We start from the raw sequence: 27,222 nt of genomic DNA, 5'->3' as shown, positions 1-27,222 counted from the left end.
TTGATTAGGAAGAGCAAAAGCATGCTAATATCAGATAATTCTACCATAGTTACCAGATCACTCCTTTATTGGTATTAGGAGACAATAAAGAGAGCAGTGTGATGCTGGCTTGCAACAATAGAAAACTGAGCACCCAGCAATATGTAGTTCATGTCCTAAATAGAAAATCTTTAATATGTTGACTTTGTTTGAAGGATAGAGCAGCAAAAAGGTTTGTTAAATGCTCACCATTAATTTTGTATCCGTTTTAATCAAATATTTTTGAGGTACAAACACTTTTCCATCCATTCACATCCTGGACATGCTGTGAGACTGGATTGGTCAAAAGAGGAGTTTGGGTGCTGAGAAACAAGACAGGAAGGGAGGACAGGAAGGAGCAAATGAAAAGAGGCTTGTAAGACCAAGGTACGAAGAAGGGAAGTAGGAGCAGGAAAGAAGGAAGGAAGATTTGACAATAGGAATGAAGGAAAGAAGGAAATTAAAGCCAAATTCTTAGTAAGCAGTCACTATCCCTACGTTTCTTATGTAGGAAAATAGAGTAAACACTAAAAAACCTCAGATTTTCAGAATTTTTGAAAACATGGGAAACACTGAAAAGCCTCACTGGAATTGATAACAAATAGAAACAGGAAAGTTGACCTATTTGTTAACTTTCTATAGTTTATTTTCCTGTGAATTCAATTACTCAGGTCTGGCGATGGAATGTCTGGCTATAAAACATGCTTGTGTAGAATGTAGAAACATTTTTATTGATACTCAAGAACCTTTAGTAATTAGGATGACCGCCTGCCAAGTTTAACGCCCTACTTGTAGTGTCTTAGTATACCAGTCCATGGTCTTATTTCTCTTCTCAGTGTGACTTTAACATCACCTTCATACCTGTTTCAAAGTATGTATTGGTAGATGCCCTTTCTCAAAATTACCCTAAGCCTCCTACTGAGATTAACATCTTATTGCATATCATTGAATGGTGGGAGTTGAACAGACATTTCTTGATAAGGTGAAGAATGACCAACCCAAAGTAGATCCTTCAGTTCTAGAATAATTGTTGCCAAATATCTCATTGACATAGTGTAGTGGCATATAGTTTCAGCATTAAGCCTCACTTATTCCTACAGAAAAGTGTTATCTCTGGACACACAGACATCAAGTTTACACTTGATTTAGTATTAAGGTCTTTCAGTTCACTATCCGCGAAGATAGATGTTAAAGAGTATGCAACCTCTTGTCCAGTAAGTTATCAAGACAAGGTGCAACATATTAAACCTTTTGTATACCTGATTCTTCTGCCAGTCCTACCTCAATCTTGGCATTCTATATATATAGACTTAATTGTTGCAGTTCCTTCTTCTAATGAATACTGACTCATAACGGTAACTGTGGATAGCTTTTTTTAAAGGGCCCACTTCTCTCCTTTCAAGGCAACTCATTCAGCTGATGTTATAGCTGATATTATGGCTGATATTACGGCTCAAAGTAAAGCTTTATCCCAGACATTTTTATTTCATGGTCTATTTCTACCAATATTATTGCTGATCAAAGATTGCAACACCACCACGATGTTACCTTTCTTCTGCTTACAAAGGCTCCTTCCTCATGTTTTTACAGATTCTCGCTTTGTGGGTACTGTGGCACTCGCAGCCATGGATTTAATGATCAATTAAAAGAACAAAGACTCATCTCCAGAAGTGAAAGGACATTATGATCAAGACAGCCACTACACACATGATTCCTTCCTGCTCAATATTTACCATTCAATCTAAGACCACAATTTCTGGGGGTATTTTTTTGTTTTCAAACAAATCAATCCAGTCACTTCCGATCTTTAATTGCCCACCTCTTGGAAGATCCTGTTTCTCAGCTTAAACCGCATGTGACTGAGCCTCTTCATTGTTCCTGGTCATTCTAGGCATAAAGTGTGACGCTTAAATTTTTAAAGGTCACTTACAGTTCATAAGTAGTTGGAAGGACTATTCTCCCTGAATGGACTTGGTTAGAGGATTCTGTTCATGTTCCCTCTTTCCTTCAAGAACTCTGTATGCTTTTCCTGGTACATGCAGTGTATTTTGTTATGCTGCTGCAGGCTTGAAGGGCCTGCAGTTGCTCTATGGCTTACGGTCACCAATTTTGTGTGACTGGGGTTTTCTCCAGATCATTTTGATGCAACCCTTTCAGAGAGGAATGATCTTACTGTCTTCTGGTAAAGATTTTCAAGGAACTTCAGCAACAGCAGGCACTTTTTTTCAATTTTGGCATACGCGCCTGGTCTAGTCCTAAGTAAACTGCAGGCAGCTCTCACTCTACCACCAGAGAGGTACGTATTTCAGACTGTTCATGTGCACATGTGCTGTATCTAGACCTGCCCTGACACCTTTGTGAATGGGGGTGGAAGAATCATTTGAGGGCACTCTTTCTACCTAAAGTCCTTTCTGATGGCAAAGTAATTCTTGCTGAAGTCTTAACCTAATAGTAACTTACCAACCTCACCACTTAACCTTTCCTCCAACTTGGTGATTGGGTATTTTAAAACCTCCCCAGCTACAGTAAATCTTTGACAGTAGGCTTTATTGTACACCTTGGATTAGTCAATTGTAATGGCACCAACCAAACCTTGATTTCCACTGGTGTGCTACATGCCTGTCTGCGTGCCCTTCCACCGCAAGCAGCCTCTCTGTCCCTGCGTCCCTCACATTCCCACCTTGTGGCACACAGTCGGTACATGTGCCCCTATCAAATTTCAAACCTGCACCACCCTCCTCCACATCTGCTCACTCTCTGCATATCTCAAATACCCTGTAAGAATCCCTGTGTGCTCCTGCCTGTCCTGCAGATCCTCTGTGTGTCCCCGTGGCCCATTCAGTCACTGCAAGCGAGCATTCTTTATGTTCCCCGCCTCCCCTTTTTGTGGCCCCTGCAGCTTCTCTGTCAGTCCATGCATCATGCATGTGCCCTCTCTTCCTTGCATCCACACTGTGTGCCCCCTACATACCCTCTGTGTGCCCCTGTCCAGCCTGCATTCACTTTATATCACCCTACCAAGCACCTGCTGGCAGCCCCTCTGTGTGCTCACTACTGGCCATCCAGCACATTCTGTCCGCCCCACTATGCTGCAGCCCTGCTGTATGCCACTTTGCCTCAACCCATCACCAACTTCATGTGCTCCTGGCCCCCTATTGCTCCTCTAAGTGCTCTCAACAACCTTTCAGCATGTGTGATGCCTTGTCTCTTCATTCATGTTCGTGCCTCTCCAGTGCCCAGAAGCCCTTTATGTGAGTTACACCTACCCTTCTATCCCTGCATGTGTCGCCATGCTCTAGCTTTGTAACCTCTCTGTGTTTTCCTCCAGCCTGCATCATTTGCAAACCTGATGTAGGCTTCTCTTCTACAATCATTTGTACAGCTCTTAGGACCCAATCTTATCACTATCACTATTTTATCTCTTTCATCTGGATGTGTCCCCACCAAGTGGAAGGCAGAAATAGTCACTGTCATACTTACAAAGGACAACCTAGATAGTACAATAGAAAACTACTGTTGTTGTCAGCCCTCTGCAAAATTACTGAGCGCGTTGTAGCAAAGCAGCTAACTACATACCTAGAAGACATAACTGCCCGGACCAATGGCAACTGCAGTTTCATCCTAGCTGCGAACTTGGACGGCCCTTGCATTCTCTCTTGACAAATTAAGGATCATTTGGGTTCAGGGCAATTCTGCCTCTCTGATCCTATTCAGCCTTTCTGTGGCCTTTGATATGGTCAACCATTCCATACTTGGGAACCATCTGTCAGAGATTGGCAGCAGGGGAGCAGCAGCTGCTTAGGTCTCCTTCCTTGAAGATCTCACCCAGTCCAATGGCCTACCTTCTTATCATTACAGCATTCAGGCAATTAACTGCAGGGTATCTTAGGGCTATTTACTCACTCAAACCGTTCAATATTTATGTTTGTTCTCTTATCCACTTGATCAGATCTTTTAGTTGCATTGATCTCCCTGATGCTCACAAAACTCAATTGATAATCCATATAGATCCCTTCATTTGTGATTCCACAACCAGACTTACTGCAAGCTTGCATGAAGTTCATATCTGGATGTCGTGCGACTTTCTTTATTTTTAGTGCAACAAGTCAGGGATCTTGTTATGTGGGTTTGACGTATAGTGGTGGCAGAACAGCCTTTGGCCTCTGAGCTTGGGAAATGGCCCGTTTCCACCAAGAAGGTTAGAGCCTTGAGGTTAAAATAGGCCAGGACCTCTCCCTTTCAGTCCAGATCAATGCTGTGTCTGCGCCACACGCCTGCCTACTACAACTGCTGGGAAAAGCTCTCCTTTTTCTACACAATCATCTTATTCTCAGGTCGTTTTAACATGCGTTTTTGTCAAGGATCAGTTAATGCAACACCCTGTACCTAGGCCTTCTAGAATCCTTCTAAGTCAAGCTTCAACGGATTCAGAATCAGCCAGAGGAAAAAGTCTGCAAATTGTGAAAGTGTTATCACATCACTCAGTCACTTATCACACTACACAGACTACTCTAGCTTCTGATCAAGCAGATGTTTGTTTTGAAAATGTTCGGTCCTATGCACAGAATGTTTAATGAAACAAGAAAAATAACCTGTCCCAACACTTCACTCCCTACACTCCTATGACAACTATAAGCTCAAACCCAGACCTAATATTTACCATCCCCCATGTGCAATGTGCTCATCTGTGTGGCCACTCACTCCAACTGTTTGGCCCCCAACACGCCTTCCTTTTGATATAAAAAATATTCACTCATTTATCTCTTTTAGGAACTTAAAGTACAAGTCAAAACTATTGTCATTTCTCCCAGTGTTTATGGACATCTATGGCTTTATTACATACAGTGCCCCCCCCCTCCCCCGGCCCCCGGGGTCAACTGACTTGTACACCTGTTTTCTTCCCCTCTGGGGCACTGTAGTAAGGCAGAAGGGGCTGATAGAGCGGGAGCACATATAGCACCGGTTCTATCTTAAGAAAGTATTGCCTAATTTGCATGAGGGCATGGCCCCATGCAAATGAGGACATTACGTTGCCTCTGCACCTGCACCAAATTACTGATGCAGGCACAGAGGCAAACAGGCCCTTAGGAGCCATATTGACAGTGTACCACAAAAAAGTGGCACATTGTTAGAGCACTGCCTGAGGCCTCCGGAGGAAGCAAAGGGGGTCCTATGGATCCGCATACATTCTCCTGCATATGGGAGCAGTTTTTACTGCACAGTCTGCAGTGGAATTTCTGTCCCTCTTTTAAGTGCATGCAAGTTGCTGCTTGCACAAAGAAAGGCAGACAGACTGTTTCAAACACCTGGTCTGCCTTTCACTAATGCCCTGGTTTAGGGCAGCATGAGTTTGCGGCTGCCCTGGGGACAGCACATTAATTGTAATAGGGCACCCTGTTCCTGTTTGCGCCTGGCACATGTTTAAAGATGTGCCATGGCACAAACAGAGACCGCTTGCTTGTTATGTAATACGGGCCCTGGAGACAGTTTTATTAAAAATTGAGCCTTGGGATAGATTGGGTGTTTTTTAACACCTTGGAGTTCCTAGACTAATTTTCCAAAATGAAATCTCTCCTGATGTTCACAGATATTGAGGGATTAAAATAAACGCGGGTGGGGAGGGCATTTAATATAAACTGCCATGAGGCGGGAGCTTTAGTAACAGATTAATTTACAAATCAAATAAATTATCTCAGTAGTGACATGCATTTCACATTACAGATAACATGAATGACACGACCATTGGTGCAGTATGAGCTCTTGGTTTGTTTCAAAATTTTATATTTAAGATGGGGTTTGAAAATCTTTTATTCTTTACTATAAATAATGCGAGTTTATAAACATTGGATATTGTGTGTGAATTATGGTTTGCATGTGTGAGCGATAGATAATGGAGATAATCGAAAATGGGGAATTTCCGGGTGTTTCCGGTTTAATTATGCATTTTTAACTGCACTTTAACTGTGTTTTTAAGTGGGTTTCAAAGGTCTTTTAAGCATACCATAACTTGTTTTGATCAAAGCTAAACATAACTTCATTTTACATGTGTTTTTTGTTAATTAAATATTGAGAATGTTTCACTGGTGGCTGTGTGAATATATGCGGTGGTGTGTGGAAGGGGTGGTAAGGAATGATAACGCTTCTTTATTGTGTTGAAGCATACTCCCTGCTCAGTATGACCCTCTGCTGTGCACTGTCGGGGCTGACTACAAGGCTTGGCTAACGCCCTGTGTAAACCAACCTTGTGGCAAATTACTGCTGCACGTATTCTTTGGTTTCATGCATTCAATCAATCTCCAATGCGAGCAACCACTAACTGTACATGGAGTTTGCAAGTTAAACACACTTCTGTTATCTTATCTTTCAGGCAAATCCATCAAATGTTCCAAAGTTGTCAGAAAATGAAAACTTTTTTGACCCGACCCGTTTGAGTTTAGTAACAGTTCTCTATCTTTTAGTTTACAGAGATGTTTTATTCATTTCGTCAGCTTAGTGTGGGACAAAGCAGGAGATTTAGTACCTGCTGTTACATGAGCGCTATCCCCTAACCAGTACAAGAATGAGATATGCTTATTTTGCTGATTTTCTAAGGGGGAAAGGTTGAGTTGGAGCTGTAGGGAGTTGAACCTGTGATCTGCAGTTTACCTACAATAAGCTTGGTGTCTCCATTAACCTACTGGCTTGGGAACGTATTACCTGTAGGGCAAACATCAATCTGTATAGCTGACTCATTGATCAAGTGCTAGGACAAGGACTTGGTGTAAAAGACCTGGCATACAAAGTGCCATTCATTGAAAACACAGGAGTGCCTGGAGGTTTCACATGCTGGAGCATTTTCATCCTTCTCAGTAATCAATGCTCATCGAGGTCAATCGATCTTTGGACCCTGCATGCGATGTGGCAGAACCATTATCACAATTTCAGTTTCAACCCAATTAAGTTGCACAATATGACCAATTTGGCCATACAAGGAAAACTCTATTCAAGAATAAAGTTTAGCTGTTTATTACAAACGTAAGCTCAAGGTCATGTAGACAACTCTCAAGATAAAGTTGTGAAGGTACAGGATCACCATGGGTTGCCCAAAGTGACGAAACAAGTTCAGGCAAACTAACATTAGTAAAACTAAGTATTCAATAAGAATAGTGAATTAATGAATGAATAAATTAATGAATGAATCAAAACGTATAAAGCTTGTACGTCCACCAATTGCAGCTATCAAGGCACTAGGACACAGAAACATCAAGAACACACTTGCAGGGAAATAATGATAAACAATTCACAGACCCAATATCACAATACAGGAAAAACCACTGGAAAATATTCAGCCAGCACCAGGCACATGACCCTAACCACCGGAAACCACAAAAACTGGTGATCCTGACTCCACCTCTCATTAGTGCCCTCTAAACGTCTTTGGGGAACAACCTAGTTTTTAGAGTCTTCCTGAAGTTGAGTAGGTTTTTCTCTCTGCTCTAAACTTGATTGGTAAGTCATTCTAAAGCTGGGCAGCTTTGACCCTAAAAGACCTACCGCCTACTCTCATTTTCTTCCCTTTTGGAATCTCGATCTGCTTAGCAATAGCGGACCTCAGAGTTCTCCTGGGACAATAGAAGGTGGACATCTTTTGTAGCAGGACTGGGCCTGTTCCGTTAACAGCCTCATATACTATACAGATGGCTTTTAACTTAATCCGGTCATTTAAAGGCAGCCAGTGCAATGCCCTCATAGCTGCAGTTGCAGAGTCACTCTTTGTCAGATCCAAAGCCATCCTGGCTGCCAATTTTTGTATCCTGAATAGTCTAGTGAGAAGATAATCTGGTACTCCCAACATCAGCAATAATGCAATCTACTTAGAATAATGCTTTGCACTGTTAATCTCCACGAGTATGGAGTAAGAGCAGCCAATTTTCCTGAGGTTTGTCAAGAGACCAAAACATGTAGCCGCAGTTTTATCAATATGCTTTTCTAACGTCAATCTGTTCTCTACTTGTACACCCAGATTCTGCACTGATTATACAGACTGAAAATTCACTGAGTTTGACCCTAGCCAGAAATTGTCCAGTAGCTCACTAGGGACCATAGCACTAGAACAACACAAAAACTCTGGCCCAGATTTATGACAAAGTGGTGCTGCATTTAGTGCAGCACCACTTTTCTTGAACCCTTTAGCGCCCCCCTAATGCCACCCTGTGTGCACCGTATTGAAAATATGGTGCACCATGGCGGTAGTCAGGGGGACTAGCATCATAATTTTTGATGCTAGTCCGGTGCTTTTCAGGACTAGCGCCAAAAATGTTGTTGCTAATCCTGCAAAACACCCAGAGGCCCACTGAACACAATAGGAGCCTCTTTTTAACGCTTGCACTAGCAGGTGTTAAAAAATGCTGATAAAAATGGTGCAAAAATGGCTCATAGATTCCTTTGTAAAATTTGTAAGGGCCCCCTAGTGCTGGAACGCCCCCTTGCATATATTATGACTGGCACAGGCATAATGTGGTGCAAGGGGTTACACAGTGGCACAATCCAAGCAGTAAATAAGGAACAGACTTTTTGCCCTTCCAAGCCACATTAGTGTAAAAAAAATGATGCTAATGTGGTGCAGGAATGGCTCTAGGCCACCATAAATCTGGGCTTCAGTTTTTTCCTCATTAAATTTTAAGTAGTTGTTTTTTAACCATTTCGTCATTTTGGCAACACAAGCGTGGCATTTCTCCAAACACTTGGGATTATTTTTCTCAGAAGAAACAATAAGCTGGGTGCCATCAGAATAATTCACAAAACAAATCCCAAACGACCTGTTTAACTGCAGCAGAGGACAAATATAGACATTAAATAGCAAAGCCTTGCGGAACTCCCTGCTCTAACTCTTTGATTGTGAATTGGTAGGGCGGGATCGAAATAGTTTATGAGCTACTCATAAGAAATGGTTTAAACCATTCAAGGCAGGTTCCTTCATTCCCAATTTCCTCCAGTCGACCTAACAGTAGCTGATGGCTGACGGTGTCAAAGGCTGCTGACAGGTCTAATAGCAGGTGAACAGCCCTTTGTCACCATCCACCGTCATTCTCAACTCGTCCAAAAACAAGAGTAAGGCAGTTTCTGTACCATGCATTGGGTGAAATCCATTTTGCTCTTCTTCCAAGATGTCATGTTTTACTAAAAACTCTGTAAGTACGACACTCATATTTTTCTCCACTATTTTGGTGGGTTAAGGGAGGAGAGATAGGGGCCCATAATTGTTCAGCACATTCAGATCCTCAGATACCTTTTTCAGCAAAGGGGTTACTAAAGCTTTTTTCCAGACCTCAGAAACTTTACCTGTCTCCAGCGATAGATTACAAATTTGATGCAAGTAAGGAAATAATTCCTCCTCCCTGTCTTTCCATACATGAGGGGGCAACAGATCTAGTGCAGAACCTGATGAAACCTGAGACCTCGTAAGAAATAAGTTCTATCTTATTCCATTTTGCAGTACTTTCCACTGAGTGACTCTCCTATAACGTGGGGCCATGTCATTTCCTGTAATTTCAATCCCTGCTAAAATAGCTTGGATTTTCTCATGCAAGAACTGAGAGAGTTTATCACAAAAATCCTTAGAATGATTTATAGCCTGTGCCACACAGTTAGGTTTCTTTAAGCTCTTTACCACTTTAAATCTTTTTGTGCTTATTTATTGCTTCCCTAATGATATGTGAGAAATAGTCTTGTTTTGCTTTCTTGATTCCCAATTTGTACTCCTTAAGAGCTAGCTTCAACAAATTTTTATCAGATTCAAGGTATGCTCTTCTCCACTGCCTTTACAGTTTCCTTCACACCCTCCTTTTCTCCCTCAGAGAGTCTGTGAACCACGGCTCCAATTTCTTGCCTTGTGGATGCATCATTTTCTCAGGTATAATCAAGTCTAGAGCTTGTTTAAGCATATCCTGAAATTGATTATAATTAGCCTCCAATGAGCGTTTATCAGACATGTCAAATATCCTGCTGTCCTTTAGACTCTTAAGCTTGTGCCAGGCTCTCCCACTTATTTTTATAGATTCATTAGGTTCCTTGATCTCCATCCATGCATGACCAGTTTATTTCAAAGCCAATCAAAACATGATCCAACCAGCTTACTGGGGTTGTACTAATTGAGTGGATCAATGTTGGTGAGGAAAATATTAAATCCAGTATGTGCCCTCCAGAATGTGTGGGGTCTCTTACTAGTTGGTTAAGCCCCGCCATCTCACATATGGGCAGGAGTTCCCTATCATGTAGCCAGTAAGAATCCACAGCCCACAGGTTTGACAATGATCAATTCAATTCAAATCAGCAGAGTTAAAATGTAGCTGGGCACAGGGAAATCCTACAATTTCCAGCTCAGGGAAATACAAGTGTGGGGCAGAAATAGTGTGGGCAAAACACAGAAAGAACAAAAAGGGAAAAAAGAATTTGGAAAAGGGTAATCCTGGGCATAAAGCTACTAACTAAGGTGGGCAAAAGATAGGTAAAAAGGGAAAAAGTTAGCATTTCAGAAGCTTAATCAAGAGTCTTCTGAAGGGTTAGGAAGAAAATCTTTATGTCTCAGTGGGGCATCTCAAGGGACAAAGCAGACAGGAAGATACCTCTCCAAGGGGCACAGCATGTGAGGTTCTTTGTCAGCACGGCATCTGTCTGGGTTCGGATTGGGACTCTGATGATCTTCTGACCAAAGTCCAACTGGTCAATGACATATTAAAGTTCATACAGCAATTTGATTCACTCTGGGTGACAGTCCATATTATGTTGAAGAGGCATCATCCAATAGCAATCAATCACACGACTCCAGGTTGCAACATCGCCACATTTTCCCAGGTCAGTGATGGGAACATCATCCATCCATGTAGATCCACACAAGTTTGAAACAATTGTATATAATGTCAGTCTACAGTTCAGGATGTTCTACATGTAAGGACACTGTTTCACTTCTCTCTATGTCTAAAACATTAGGGTTCTATTACCAAAGCTCGTCTTCTCATGGAAACGAAGGTTGAAAGAAAGTTCACATTATGAAAATGAATCAGCTTTCTCTGCACAGTCACGGAATACAGGCCTAGCAGGCCTCACTTAAGCTAATGCAAATGAGTTAGAACCATACATTTGATTAATAGGTTCTATTATACACAATTTCGATGTGCAAACGTATAAATTCAACATTAATAACTCTTCATTATTATACATGTTACAGTTACTTTAAACAAAAGGACTCTGATAATACATTCCAATCAATATAACACAGAACTGCATTTCTCTACTTTTGAAAACATATTTAAATCAGTAATCTTTAGAAATTAATTATTATTTCAATACACACTATAAGTCTAAGGTCTAAATTACATTGTAATGTCAGTTTAATCCTTCAAACATTTAGTTTAATGCAAATACTACCGGTTTCAGACTCTATAATTCTAAAGAATGCACATTTTACAATCAAACTATTAGTACTTTGGTTAACACAATGCATAAACTGTCACATATGTATGACTTCTGTGACAGGTGGGACAGCACTAAAATCTTGATTACATCACACACATGGAATAGGGCACTTGGGCCGTATTACAATAATGGCGCACTTTCACTGTTTGTGCGACGGAGCACCTGAAAACAGGTGCACCAGGAGCAAACAGGGAAAATACCCCCTATTATAGTTAATGGCCTGCCCTCAGGGCAGCCATGAAGTCACTCTGCCCTGGGTTCAGTGAATTCAAGTGTAACACGGAGCAGCTGCTTTAAAGCTACTCTGTGTTTCACAGTGCAGGTGACACCTGTACGCATTTTCAAGAGGGATTACAGTTTCCCTTGCAGGTGGCTGCAAGAGGATGTCTGTGGGGTCCATGTGACACCCTTTTTCCCCTCTAGAGAGCTGCTTTTAGGAGAATGCACTGAAAGTGTTTGTCCCCAAGAGGATACTGCTCCAAGACCTGCACCAGCTGTTTCCTCTATAACCCCAAATGAAGTGGGCTGAGTGTCATCGGTTTTTATCAAAGGCAGCATGTGTGAAAGACCCTATCCATTGGCATAGCAAAGGCAGGGAATTCTGCTCCTTTAACATTTAGCTACTGTGTGGTAATAAGCTGAATAATGCATAGCTACTCAATATGGCTCGTATAGGTCAAATCAGCAGAATCGTTTTTGAATTTATCGTTGAACAAGTTCAGAGCGCTTAGGTTTCCCACATCCATGTGTGAGTAGTTCATTCAGTCTAGGATCTGGTACTTGTAGACCGGAACACATAACATGATAAACAGAACTAAAAGTACCACAGTTGAATGAAAAAACCTTGACCAGGTGAGCTGTTCGCCCATGGAATTGAGAAAATTGAAAGTGCTGTAAGTTGTTCCATGGTAAACTTCTATATCTCATCGAGATTCCACTTTGCAGTCTGGTGTGTGTATTTTTGTAGTTTTTATTACTATCGGTACCAAAATGCAAGGAAAAAGGAGGGATTGGTGTGCTATTAATGTCTGGTAGGGCAAAATATAGCTAAGCAGGGGTGCCCATCTTTTGTAATGCATTCCAGTCACACACGTAGAGGGGCAAAGACATGCTGAGCAGGTGAGACTCTAAGCCAGGGTTCTCCAAAGAGTAGCTTGTGTGCTACTGGTAGCTATCTGTAAGTAGCTCTCGTGAGTGCAGCCCAGCCTACTAAATTAGAAACGTTTTATCAGATGAGTTAGTACATTTATGCCAGAGCTGAGAATGTGCATTTGAGATGGAAATGTGTATATTTTCAAAACTCATGAGCTGATGTTTGCAGAAAATGGCAGATTTTTCAAAATGTATTTAAAGCTGATATTTGAGCCGTTAATTGTGTTATTAGGGAGACCAGCTACTAATATTATTGCCTTGATCATTGCAACAATGGATGTTTTGTATTACCCATAGAGAGGTATTCCAAATTGACAAATTACTTTTACATTAGTACTGGCAACCCTATCGGAAGTGATCTATGCTAGTAATCATGCATATGGTGGTCATTAATGTATTCTTGCCTAAAAGGATCCCTTTTATAACACTAATAATATTAGTAGCTATGGGTGGTTTTCATTGAACAACAGTAAATCTTGTTAGAGAAAAGGTTGACACCCCTGTTTTAAGCTGAAGTGAAGAAACAACCAGATGCAAGAAGGACACTGAGCGGACAAACTTCTGCCAAAAGATGGGAGAGGTGGCAAGGGCAAGAGGAATGCTGGGAATATAGGTTTGTGCTGAGAGGCTAAATGAAAATAGAATATTGCATTGACCTGTTTGAGCATTGAGATTGCAGAAATGCAATTTTATGAGTAGGCACTTCTATTGAAATAACGTGCCACTGAAACAAATATATATTCATTGGGACATTGTCCTGAACCTGTCAAATGTATTATTCTCTAGGAGTTTGTCTCCACAATTCGAAACTCAGCTTGCCGCGTATCACTAAAGTGATGCACTTTGTTGATGTACTGGTGCTACAAACCAGGCCAGGGGCATCGGCTCTAGAGAACCTTTTTAATATGCACAGCATCTATATTAAGCACGATCATTCAATAATAAGAAATACGTTATAAAATTACCTAGGGCAGTGGTTCCCAACCTTTTGACTCCTGTGGACCCCAACTTTATCAGTACTGGAACCCAGGGACACCCACTGAATCATTATTGGAATCCGAGTACCCCCCCAATGAATCATTACTGAATGATGGGGACCTAATCTCTTAATATTATTACATTTTCTAAACAGTCACGGACCCCCTGAGGAGGCTTCACAGACCCCCAGGGGTCCCTGGACCACATGTTGGGAACCACTGACATAGGGGATGTCCCTCCTTCTCAGTACTTAATTTGGGTCGGTGGTTGCCGGGTGCAGTGGGGTATGAGGCACCTGCTCTAATTTTTGAGGACTGGCCTTTAGTTTTCTTCTTTAGACATTCAACACTAGCAAGTGAGGGATTAACACACAAAGCGGAAAGAGGTACGAAGAGAAGGACGGAACCACGGTCGGAAAGGGGGAAAGTAGGACCCTGCAAAGGTGAGATAAAGGAACAGGGAGTGTCTGGCAGTTAATGAAAGAGGCATGAGATGGATTTAAAATTACGGAGCCTTGTATTCGGAGCACCTACATTTAATTGTACCCGCACAGGTGTGGGAGCAGAGGTTTGGTCACTGGCACTCATTAATTTACAAATGAAGTACTGCTCCTTCTATACCATCTCTTACTAATGAATGTCATTTAGAGGTCCCCAGGGGTCTCAGCTGCGACCCCCTGCCTTGCCTTTCCATATACTGCCTTTGCGACCCATGGCCTCAGAGGTGGCAAAATAAGAACCAGGAGCACAGGGGCAGCTCGTCCTTGCAAACGTCTGTTGGAGCTCCATTTTCATTCTTTTTGTGTCAGTGTTGTATTACACTAATAGTGAATAATAAATTATTCACAATTAGTGTAATGAAGAATGGAGTACAATTAGCTGGACTATGACCCTTACTGGCATCTGAGGTAAGTAAAAGTACTATTTATTAAATGTATGCTGTGTGCGTGCCTGCGGGTGAGAATCTGTTTATGTGAAGGAGCGTGTGTATATGTAAAAGTGTGTATATGTAAGCAAGTGAGTGACTAAAAGTAAAGATCAAATGACTTGTGACGTCACTTCCACTACCCCTGGCATTTTGGAGAATTGAGGTTCATGCACATTTCTCCCATTCACCTATCTATCCCTCCCGTCCTACCATTTCTTTATCCCTCCATCTTGTGCCTCCTTACGTTACTAAATTCTACCCTACATTTGATCCACCTATAATTTGTTATGAACCTCAACACAATATTAAGGATTGGTCAAATGTATTTTATTACCTTTCGGTTGTAAGCGGTCTATTCGGAGATGGCTTAACAATAAATGTTGCAAGCTTTGGACAATCCTCCACTTCATCCTCAAAGTTGATTTTGCATGTTTTTACGGGGGTGAATTCTCATCTGCTTCTATGCACCTAAGGCCAGGCCATGACATATAGAAAAAAGAATGCTGTTTGCTGCAGATTCACAGTGACCCAAGGATTCGTCTGCTCCTTTTACCATACATTTCCTCTTGCCTAAAAGCCAGTGTCTGCAAAGATGAAAGCATTGTATATAGAGCCCTGTGTCAAAAGAAAAGGGCAGGAATGTGCCATATCTACAAGATATGGCACATTCCTGTCCTTTTCCCCTGCAGTGGTGCACAATGGACAGCCATGTGACAATTCAAGCACCCTTGCGCCGTGGTGCAAGGGTGTCTGCAATACGGGGATGATTGTTTTTGTGCAAGAAGGGACAGCTTTCTGCACGAAAGCAATCACGAGAGGGGTTTTCCTCTTTCTATGTGTGCTGCAGAATGGATAAAATGAGGAGAAATAAAGATTTTTGCACTTCCCTTATGCTTCCTCTAGGGAGGTGTAGGCTTTTGACGCATTCCCAGGTTTACAAATCCTTGTAAATCTGGAAATGCTTCAAAATCCATGGGTGTTGCATGGAAACACCCACTGCAACACCCATGGAACACCGCCCTGTCGCAGGGTGAGTCATGCAGTGACTTGCGCTGCTTTGACTCAGTCCATATTTACAAGGCCATGAAAAGCCACACTAGGTGGCTTTACGTGGCCTTGTAAATATGGCCCTGCAGTGAGTACCGCCATGCCACCACTAAAAGTGACATTCTGGTGGTGCAAAGGGCCTTGCAAATATGGCCCCAACTATTTGAGGTCTGTCTCCAATTTTTCAATATGACCGAAAAAGTAAAAGATCGTGTTGCAAAATCTGCAGTTTCAGGGGCTGTAGAATGCCCTGTTTTATGAAAATTAATTAGACAGGTCTCTATTTGCGACCTCCTTCGATTGGCTATAAACAAAGTGATGGTGGACTGTAAGAACCAGCAGACCACCATCCCTAAATATGCATTCCCAAAAGTGGCACTTATTTCCTTTAAAAGCTGTCCATGTTCCTTAACTGAAAAATGTTTCCTATTTGGGGACCCGCCGGTGGGAGTAGGAAGCGGTCGGCTCTACCTGCCCTGTAGTATACATTATTCCCAAAGAGAGGCTATCCAAGGGGGACAACTTGCCATTTGCAAATGGGTTACCAGACCCACTGAGGAGGTGGCAACTTTTCAATGGTTTGCAACCACAACTGCGGTCACAAACCATTGATACATCTCACTGCACAATTAGGATGGAACATACCTTTTACGACCCTTCCTAATTGTGGTTCAGAACGTGTCAACAAACCCATTTTGCGAATGTGAAAAGCTTTACCTCCTCACAAAAGGGGTTCAGTAGATAACAGAAGTGGTTTTATAGTCATAAACCCTATGATTTTGCAAATCCAGTGTGTGCCACCAGAAAATGACCTTGTACATCAGGCACCAATTTATTTGGATGTAAGAATAGACATGAGTTAACTAGTGTGAATTAGCACAGAATTAGGGATGATTTGTACAGGTCAAACTAGGAACACTCACAAAATTGCACATTATAGGATTCATTAGGCGTGGTATGCAATAATGGTGTCTTGGGAATTAGTTTGGATGTAGTTGCTGTCATGCTTTTTTGTGCCACATAATAGGTTGTTTTTCACCATCCTTTGTATTACTAGTAGTCAGTTGTCAACATTTTAGTACATCGTAGAATGATAGCCCCAGACATTCAACTGTGCACATGAAAGACGCTTCCTATAGCAGCTATGTGTAAGGCCAGTTTGTAACTTGAACTTTCATGGGACTTGTTGATAAAATATTTCATATGTATTGTTGAATGAATATGTCTTCTTTTGTACGGTTTCTATGTTGTTTTATGGCTTTATAGAGCCACACATATAATATAAATATTCTCCTGTAAGTCAAACTTTAATATTGCTTTGTTCATTTTTTATCACCAGATTCCTGAGAATTCCACAACTTCTTTATATTCCTTACTTTTTACCGGATCAGCAGAGAATGTAACATATTTCACCACGGAAGTCTACGTGTTGCTGAAGTCCAGAGTCTCAATGTTTATTGAGTTAAATAAGTCTTCCTACAAACCCGGGCAGAATGTGAAATTCAGAATAGTCTGCCTCAGTCAAGACCTAAAACCATTCAATGGACAAGTTGACATTCTTGTTCTGGTAAGCGTCTGCTGATAACTGAGCAGAATGTGTCAGAGTGTGTATTTAGTGTCAAAATGTGTTATGTAGCAGATCAGAGTGACATATAACCTACACATGTCCAGTTATGTGTTTGAGGTACTTCTGTTGCGATGTCCCTTTAGGTTACCTGGGACTGCAGATATGTTTTTAGTACATCTGGGAACTGATAAAAAATCAGAGGTGTATCTTGAGGGGGAGGAGAGGGGTGTTACTCCCACCTAATAAGTGAATTTTCTGATAAATAGTCTGGTACAGATGCTTCCAGGTGGGTATGGTGAGATGTCTGCCAGACTTCACCAGGAATGTTTACATACATTCAGCCAAAAACAGATACACACTCTCTCCTTCTCAGTTTTTAAAGTCATCAAAAATATTGGTAATTTTACAAAATATTATTTTTTCCCTCACTTAGGGCCAGATGTAGCAACAAACCAAATTGCGAGTTGCAATTTGCGAGTCCATCCGACTCGCAAATTGCAACTCGCAATTTGGTATGCAGTACGGTGTCTCAGACACCGACTGCGACTCGCTATGGGGTCGCAATGACCCACCTCATGAATATTCATGAGGTGGGTCGCAAATTGCGGCCCCATAACGAGTATAGGCACTCGCAAACATGGAGGCCTGCTGTCGTCAGCAGACCTCCATGTTCGTGACTGCTTTTAAAAAATAAAAGTCGGAACCGACTCGCAATATGCATTTCAGAATCGCAAATAGGAAGGGGTGTTCCCTTCCTATTTGCGATTCGGAGTGGAATGCAATACCATTTGCGATCGCATATGCGGTCGCAAAGGGTATCGCAGTTACCATCCACTTCAAGTGGATGGTAACCCACTCGCAAATTGGAAGAGGTCCCCACGGGACCCCTTCCAGTTTGTGAATGGACCCAAAACATTTTTTTCAGGGCAGGTAGTGGTCCAAGGGACCACTGCCTGCCCTGAAAAAAAACCAAAACTAAAGTTTTTTTTTTTTTTTTTTAAGTGCAGCTCGTTTTCCTTTAAGGAAAACGGGCTACACTTAAAAAAAAAAAAACTGCTTTATTGAAAGCAGTCACGAACATGGAGGTATGCTGACGACAGCAGGCCTCCATGTTTGCGAGTGCCTAGACTCGCTATGGGGCCGCAAATAGCGACCCACCTCATTAATATTAATGAGGTGGGTCATTGCGACCCCATAGCGAGTTGCAGACGGTGTCTGAGACACCGTTCTGCATACCAATTTGCGAGTTGCAAATTGCGAGTCGGAATGACTCGCAATTTGCAACTCGCAAATTGGATTTTTCCTACATCTTGCCCCTTGTACCTACGAGTAATCTATAGTGTTGCATTCAACTAAAATGTTTCTATCAGCAAGTCGAATTTCATGAGAACGGATCTACTACAGTTACATTCAGCTTCTAGCTTTGGAAAACAAGAGTTCATGTCCTTCAGCAAGTCAGCACACTGTACGTTAGAAAAACACATTTAATATGAGAGTCAGGCAGCTAGGCCTCGACTCATGCTAACTAAGGCCTAGTGATTTATTAGCAGCAGTCTAACTTATACCCTTTTTAATATTAGTGTAAAATCACAATTTAATAAAACATTTCATGATTATTGATCAGTTTCCTTAGTCCCCGCATATATTGGTGGCCACTCCCCGTGGGCACATTTTCAAGCATGCGTTCAACAAAATACATTAGGACATTTTCTATGCAGTATTTATTATACAGTAGTTCATAAACATTTCATATTAATATTGATTATATAAGCTATGCTCTCTCAGACCCTTCTCTGATGACACTTGTCATCACATGAACCTTTCCCTTTTCAACCTTTCACTTTTTGCATTATTCTCATTTCAACATCATCCCCTTTGTGTGAGCTTTCCCAAATTTCATGGAATATTTTCTCCCTTTCATTTTCTTAATTTCTTTTATTTCGTTTTGTCAGATTTCTTTTAATTCTTTCATTAACTTTACATGATAACCATAATCCTAATAAACAAATCAGGACAATCAATAGACCCCCTAATATTTTTGCAGGAACCCCGTTCCAAATACTACTAAACCAATTCTCTACTCTGGTAATACCTTTCCCAACCTTTTCCCAAACTCCAGGTTCCTTCAGATCCTTCAAATCTGCACTATCTCTTGTTAAGTTACTAAGCATATCTCTAATCTTTTTGTTGTGACCTTGTGTTGTCTGGTATGAACGCACAACAATGGCGCTCGTTAAGCATCTTACAGACTCCGCCACTCTTTGCTAAAAGAATGTCTACAGCAAGCCGATTTTGAGGAGTCATAGCTCTCTCTGCAGCAAGTTCAGTATCCATCAGGAGTATAGCACCTGTAAAATTTGTCAGCATGTTATCCACAATAGTAGACAACTTTCAAATCTTTATGGAGTTTAAAATAACCCCTACTGAAGGAATTATGGCTCCAAATATGTCACCTATGACAGCAGCCGCTGTCTCTCTCTTTTGTCTAGCATGATGTAATTCAGACATTTTAGGAATTTGCTTTAAGTCATCAATCTGGTAGATCTTTGGAAAAACTATTCCCAAATAACATGTCCCATACCATCCCTTAGGAAGGCGGTAATAAGCATTGAGTCCACATATATAATAGATCCCAGGGATCGCTGGAACCTGTCCATTTAACATGAATGTCCATTTACTCTGAAACAAAAACACATGTCTGCATTCACTCGTTCCCACAAATAGTGTCATGCTCAGATTTTGGCCTATATATACAAAGCCTACCTACGTGCAGTGCATCTATAGCTAGTTTGCCGTGTGTATTTATTGCGGTGTAAGCATAATCATTTGCAAGCGTGCGTTTTTCTAACCCTTTTTCTAGCCTTTCCTTCAGTGCTTTGCGTCTATCATCAGTGGGATTTAAGAATCTCTTTTCTACAGGTGTTAGTAAACAGGTTAGATTATTGCGGTGCGCATAAGCTGTCCCAAATGTCAAGGTTGGCTCAAAGAAACCCCTAACTAATTTTATGCTGTGCTCCTTAGCTAATTTATTTAGAAACTCAATTACAGGCAAACAAGAAAACACTACATCTAAGTTAGAGTAGAAGTATTGCACATGTTCTTGATCATAGAATCTTGTCAACAGCAAACTACAGCTTATCCCATATGTTAAAGGCAGACTATGATAAGTCACCCCTTCTTGTACTGAGGAAGGAATCTTTGTGCACACATAGCAATTTTTCGCATCCATTGTGTCAACATACTCATTCAGCAAGCGATAGAAGACATTAGTAGAGAGTTCCCCTTTTGAGTTAGTTCCCTCATGTAAGTATTTCGAATCCCGCTCAAACTTTTCCTACGGTGTTAGTGTAGCAGTTTCAGAATTTGAAACATTGTTAGTCACTTTCTTATCCACCAATGGCATTCCCACAATCACACCTATAATTATTATTGCACATATAATACCTAGAATGGCACTCAACCAACCACACATCCTACCCTTTTTATTATTATTATTTTTTGTGTAAATCATGATCTGTAAAGAATCAGATAGCAAACAATCAACTTGAGGACGATATAAAAGCTCTTTTTTTTTTTTCTTCAATGCAAAGTCTCTTTCTTTCAGAAAGTCTTTCTTTATCACTCCAGGACCCTTTTGTCAAATCAGGTTTAGTAGCTTGTCATAATCATTTTTTTCAGAGTCAATTCAGGTTAACAGTGTCACATCTGGTAATTTATCAGTCTCTTTTCTCAGCTTTTCAGATTTCAATTTCAATTTCAATTTTAGCACAGTCTCTTTCTAAAGTTGAACTCAGGTGCCGTAGTATTAACCTGGTACTTCTCGATCAAAACAGAACGCCAAGAATTCTTGTTGCCATTCAGCTGATGTTGCATATGCCCATTCAGGACCTGTGTAACTTCTGCTTGCAACTCTTTTTCTTTTCAGTTTGCGTTCACTCTGTATCTCTCCTTCACTGAGGTCTTCTTTTTTGGTTGTGTCAACTTCTTCCTCTATTGTGTCTCCAGGGACTGCAGCTTGTGGCTTCGGCCAATTATCTGCTTTATGTGTTTTCTTTCTGCTTGGCTTTTCAGGACGTTGAACAGCTCCCTCCTCTTGTGCTATGGTGTTTTCTCTTGATGGATCTGCAAGCAGCTCAGAAGGAGTCAGAACGCCTTGACGTCCCTCTGGCTCTTCTCCTTCACCTTCAGGGTCTGTTACGGGCTCAACTTCAAACCCAAATCCGTCTGCTTCTGGGAGAACCTCTCCTTGTCCCGGTTCCCCTGCTGCCTTGGCTGAGATAGGCTCACTGTCAACTCTCTGGAACTCGTTTACTGTTTGAGGGACTAAGCCATCCTCAGCGGGCTCTCCTTCAGTCTCAGTTCCCTCTTGAATACTCTCCGGCCCTGAGACTTCCTTTTCTGCAGCTGTTGTTTTGGACACTTCAAGTTCCTCATCAGTCGGACACGTTATCTTCTTTGTGTGAATGGCATGTATCCAATTAGGAACGCCTGCACATTTCACAGCAGTAGTAGTTGTCAGTATTACTTGATATGACCCCTTCCAACGTGGCTCCAGACACGACTTTCTTACGTGCTTCTTGACAACAACCCTGTCACCGGCTTTCAGAGTGTGAGCTGGATCACTTATAAGTGGCAATGTAGTAGCCTCCATCTGGTGAGAAAAAGAGCGGACCACATCAGGCAGACCCTTGCAGTAGTCCAACACCATATCATCTGTAATATTCACAAGAGCATTTGCAGGTACTGGGGGCAATCTCATAGCTCGACCCATTTGAATCTCGTGGGGAGATAATCCTGTTTTCTTGTCAGGTGTGTTTCTCATTGACATTAGCACTAAGGGCAATGCATCTGGCTATTTCAGATTGGTAACTGCGCACATTTTCACCATCCTCGACTTCAAGGTACCATTCATTTGCTCCACTAGTCTTGATGCTTCAGGGCGATAGCTACAGTGCAAATTCTGCTCAATGTTCAGTGCGGCACACAAGAGCTTAATCACATCATTGTTGAAGTGTCTTCCCCTATCTGATTCTAAGGAGATCAGGAATCTGAAACGTGGTATCAACTCCCTAAGCAACAGCTTTGCTACTGTGAGACTGTCATTTCTACGTGTAGGATAAGCTTCAATCCAGTGACTGAAAACACACACAATCACCAACACATACCTCAAACCTCCACACACAGGCATTTCAATAAAATCCATCTGCATCTTGCTAAACGGACCTCCAGCTCTCCCTATGTGGCTCACAGTTACCACAGTTCCTTTTCCTGCATTCATCTGTTGGCAGATGATGCACCTGTGACAGATAACCTCTGCAGCTTGTCTGAATTTCGGATTGAACCAATTGAATTTTGAACAACCTGATAATTGCGTCTCTCCCTAGATGTGCCTGACCATGGTAAAACCTGGCAAACTGTGACAAAAGTCTGTTTGGCAAAACCATGTTCCCCTCCTCTGAGACCCACAAGTCATCAGATCTCTGTATACATGGCATTCTCTGCCAGGAGCATTTTCCCTCTCTACTAGCACGTCCCTGCAATGATTTCAACTCGTCTAATGTGTCAACCACCCTTAATGCAAAGTTTAAGCATGTTTCATTTTCAGTTCCAGGTAACAATTCCCATTGATCTTTGAACGATATACAGTTCAATGCGCAAAACCTTGCGACTTGATCTGCATAGCTGTTTCCCATTGACACAAAGTCTTGTGACTTAACATGAGCATTGCATTTCACCACGGCAATTTCAAGAGGTAACTGAATCACATGCAACAATTCCTTAATTTTCTCACTATTTTTCACTGGTGAACCAGAAGAGGTCATGAAACCCCTCTGTGACCATAGTTGGCCAAAATCATGTACAATTCCAAATCCGTATCTGCTGTCAGTATAGATAGTGACTTTCAGGTTTTCAGCTGTGTGACGTGCCTTAGTAAGGGCAATTAATTCAGCCACTTGTGCAGAATACACTCTTTCGAGCCAGGAAGCTTCTAGAATACCGGTGATTTTACACACGGCATATCCAGCTCTCAGTACTCCTATTGAGTCTCTTAAGCATGAACCATCAACAAACATAATGTAGTCATTTTCTTTCAGTTGGGTATCTTTGATGTCAGGCCTTGGTTTGGTGCATAGTTCTGTTACCTCAAGACAATCATGTTCTACTTCCTAAGTATCATTGATGTCTGCATTTTCAATAGGAAGTAAAGTTGCTGGGTTCAATACAGTACATCTCTTACGGGAAACATTGGCTGACCCCAGTATGATTGTCTCGTATTTAGTCAACCAAGCATTTGTCATGTGTTGCGTCTTGGTTCGGGTTAACAGAATTTCAACTGAATGAGGGACCATTACTGATAAGGGATGTCCCATCACTATGCCTTCACACTGAGTGAGGCTTTGACCAACTGCTGCAACTGCATGCAAACAACCTGGTAAGGCTGCTGCGACTGGGTCCAAAGTAGCTGAAAAATATGCTACTGGGCGGTTTGCACCTCCATGGACCTGTGTCAAGACAGGCAAGGAGCAAGCATCACGTTCATGACAAAACAGTAGAAAAGGCTTTGTGTAATCAGGCATACCTAAAGCTGGTGCCCTGCACATACACTTTCTCAACTCCATGAACGCCTCCATCTCTTTCTCGGATATGGTTATGGTACCCGGGTCATCCTGAACTTCTTTACCTGCCAACTTCACCAAAGGTTTAGAGATAATCGAGAAGTTGGGAGTCCACTGACGACAGTAGCCCACCATTCCCAAAAACATCCTGACATATCTCTTGGTTGTCGGGGGATTCATCTGCAATATGGCTGTCACCCTCTCTTTGGATATTCTCCTAGACCCCTTTTCAATTAGGTGACCTAAGTACTTCACCTCTTTCTGACAGTATTGCAGCTTCTTTGGGGACACTTTATGTCCATTCTTTCCCAAGTGATTTAGTAAGGCAATTGTGTCATACCTGCAGTCATCTTTTGTCCTGGACGCAATCAACAAATCATCAATGTACTGCACTAGTGTTGAACTGAAAGGCAGTTCTAACGACTCCAAATCCTTTTTCAGTATCTGATTGAAGATGGAAGGTGATTCAGAAAACCCTTGAGGAATTCTGAACCAACTGTACACCTTGTCCAGGAATTTGAAACTGAAGAGAAATTGGCTATCCTCATGAAGAGGTACCGAAAAGAATGCTTGAGACAGGTCCACAACTGTGAACCACTCTGCGTCACATGGAACTTGGAACATAATCACTGCTGGATTTGGCACTATAGGGCAACACTTCACCACAATCTTGTTTATTTTCCTCAAGTCCTGCACAATTTAAACCTTCCCACAAGGCTTTTTCAGACCCATTATTCATGAATTACACGGGCTACTCAGCACTTCTTTCAAAACCCCTTGTTTTACAAAGTCTGCAATTATCTGTGCTACCTGGATGAGGACATCTTGTGCCATGTGGGATTGCGGTACCTGTGGAAACACTGCATTTGGCTTTACCTGTACTTTAAACGGTTCTACTCCTTTTATCAGTCCCACTTCTTTTCCTGTCAGGTCCCATACTTTTTCTGTCACTGTTCCCTGCAGCTCAGGTGGTAAGTCAGTCACTGTAAGCATCGGGAATAGAGTTATCAGAGGGTATTCCTCATTTGCGGTCTCCGTTTCTAGTTCTATAAACGGTCCATCGTCCCCTTCATCATCATTGTTTGTCTGCACCTCAGTCCCATCTTTGGAACAGGTAATTGAACACCTCGTCTTGCATAGCAAGTCTCTTCCCAGTAGGGATACGGGACTCGAATCACAGACTACAAATTTATGTAATTCCTGAAAGTTGCCAATTTCAACTTGAACTGGGTCTGTAATCAGGTTTGTCAGGACCTGATTTGCTACTCCTACCACTCTTATGGTACGCCCTGAAAGTGGCAATTTCGGAACCTCTGCACTTCTGACTGTAGAGCGTGTAGCTCCTGTATCAACTAGGAATGAAACTTTATGTTCCATCACCTTTCCCTCTGCATAGGGACCCCTCTGATCGACCTCTAGTGACTCTGCAAGCCTCCACTCCTCACTTTCTGAACAATCATCCGACCATTCATTGTTTATTCCATCCTCACCACGCAATTGGAACTGTTGTACTGTGTTATTTTGACTCATCATTTGGCCTGTGACCTGTTGAGGAAGCATCACCTGTTGCTGTCCCATTGGAGCTAATGGCATTTGCATTTGCTGTCTAGGTACCATGGGAACCTGCTGTTGTACTTGCTGCACTTGTGCTGGTTGAACACCCGGCCTTTGCATTTGCTACATGGGCTGTAACCCCTGCATCTGAACCATGTTACTCTGGAAGTTTTGATTTTGTCCCCTCATTTTTGGACCCCGCACATTTTGAAATGTACTGACATCATTGCTTTGTTGAACGACACCATCCTGCACCACCACTGGGCATTCCCGCTTCCAATGCCCCACGCCCCCCCAAACATGTGACATGGGGACACCGTTTTCATCCCCTGCACATCATTTTGAACCACAACAGTATTCAAGTCTGGACCTCGATTCACAAAACCTCGACCCCGACCTCTCGGTTGTGCCTGAAACATGCCATTCCCTTGCGGTTGCTGCTGTACCATCTGCTGGATTCCATTTCCCTGCATCCCTGCCTGCACTGCCTTAATCTGCATCACCATCACCTTCTCCTTCAACTTTCTCTGCTTCAATTCAATCTCGTCACTGCAGGTTTTTGCATACTGCAACACCTCATCAATCGGCTTCGCTTGCCAACAGATCAAATGATTCTTAATCATCTGGCTAATCTCTGGCCTCAACCCTTCAACAAACCTGAACACAAGATGATTCATGTCTTTCGGTTCTATGGTCTCGGTGCCACTGTAGTGCTTGAACGCTTTCAACAGTCTCTCATAGTAAGCATGAATTGACTCTTTGGCCTCCTGTGAGGTTCGATCGATTTTCTGCCAATCAGTCACTTTCGGCGACACCTTCTGCTTCAGGAACTCAATCACTTTATGATAATAGTTCATCACCTCCTCAGATGGTGCTCCAGTCACCTTGTCCCTTGCCGGTTCTTGTGTCGGCCAATCCACACCTCTCTTGCACTCAAGCTATAAATCGGGTGGAACTATAATCTCAAACAAGTCCTCCCAGAGACATTTTGCAAGCTTCACAAACCTGTCCGTCTGCTGATACCACTCTATCGGTTTCTCCCTCAACCTGGGATAATCATTTGTGAATGATAGAATGTCACCTCTACACCACGGTACATGGACTAGAACACCTCCAGCTGTTTCTCTCATTGGTAAAATTTTTATTGTCCCCGTGTCTGGTGCGGCTTTAGCCTGCTTTGGTTCAGGGCCATCGCTTTTCTCCTTTTCACTTTTCTTTGCCCATCTGCCTTCCCACTATTCTAAGGCTCCCCAGATTTGCGCACTTTGCAGTATTATTAGATGCGCTTTCATTCCGGTAGAAAATCTAATCTGTAGCTCCTTTTCAGATGCTTGGTACCCTCAATATCTATGCCATATTTGTCTGCCAGGTTTGCCAACATTTGGTGCACCTTACTCACTTTTTTAGTTATTTTAGGACAGAGATACCTCAATTCTGCTTCCATGTATGACTCTAATCTGTTTACCCCCATTGTTCCTTCCACTAATTCCATGGCTTCTACACCTAGTCTCACAAAATGTAAGCATTCGTCTCTCTCTGACCTCTCTGCAGTCACTGCAGTAGTCTGCGTATTGTTGAGCTTTTCTAACCGCTCATTCAACTGTTGCGCGGAAAAGCCTTGCAACAAAATGTTTCCTGACTGTGTCAATGGTGTCTGTGCCGTATTTGCACTCATTGTTTGTGGGGCCAACACACTTAACCCTGCTTGCCTCATTGTCTCCAAAGGAACCCCAATCGGACTGAGGTTTAACAAAGACCTGAGTCCTTCTGCTGCCTGTTCTCTTGGTGTCATTACTTGGGTGAGTTTCTGTGAACCCTCCTCTTATTGCCTCTTTAGTCATTATTCCTTGATCGCACATGCCAGGTTTGCCTTGCGCATACAGCGGTACTGGTGGACCAACAGTAATT

At 42.1% G+C, this 27,222-nt stretch overlaps 1 protein-coding gene across 1 annotated transcript in view; it reads left to right on the top strand.

The window, feature by feature from the left end:
- Positions 1 to 27,222, top strand: part of LOC138296506 (CD109 antigen-like) — an 827,002-nt gene that overhangs the window by 96,254 nt on the left and 703,526 nt on the right. The window contains exon 4 of the mRNA XM_069235677.1: positions 16,916 to 17,143. Coding sequence (XP_069091778.1) covers positions 16,916 to 17,143 — 228 coding nt within the window. The remainder of the gene's footprint in view (positions 1 to 16,915; positions 17,144 to 27,222) is intronic.

The sequence above is a fragment of the Pleurodeles waltl genome, chromosome 5, assembly GCF_031143425.1.
Source record: "Pleurodeles waltl isolate 20211129_DDA chromosome 5, aPleWal1.hap1.20221129, whole genome shotgun sequence".
NCBI lineage: Eukaryota > Metazoa > Chordata > Amphibia > Caudata > Salamandridae > Pleurodeles > Pleurodeles waltl.
The sequence above is the reverse complement of the archived record's forward strand: the minus strand, read 5'-3'. Positions and strand labels throughout refer to the sequence as shown.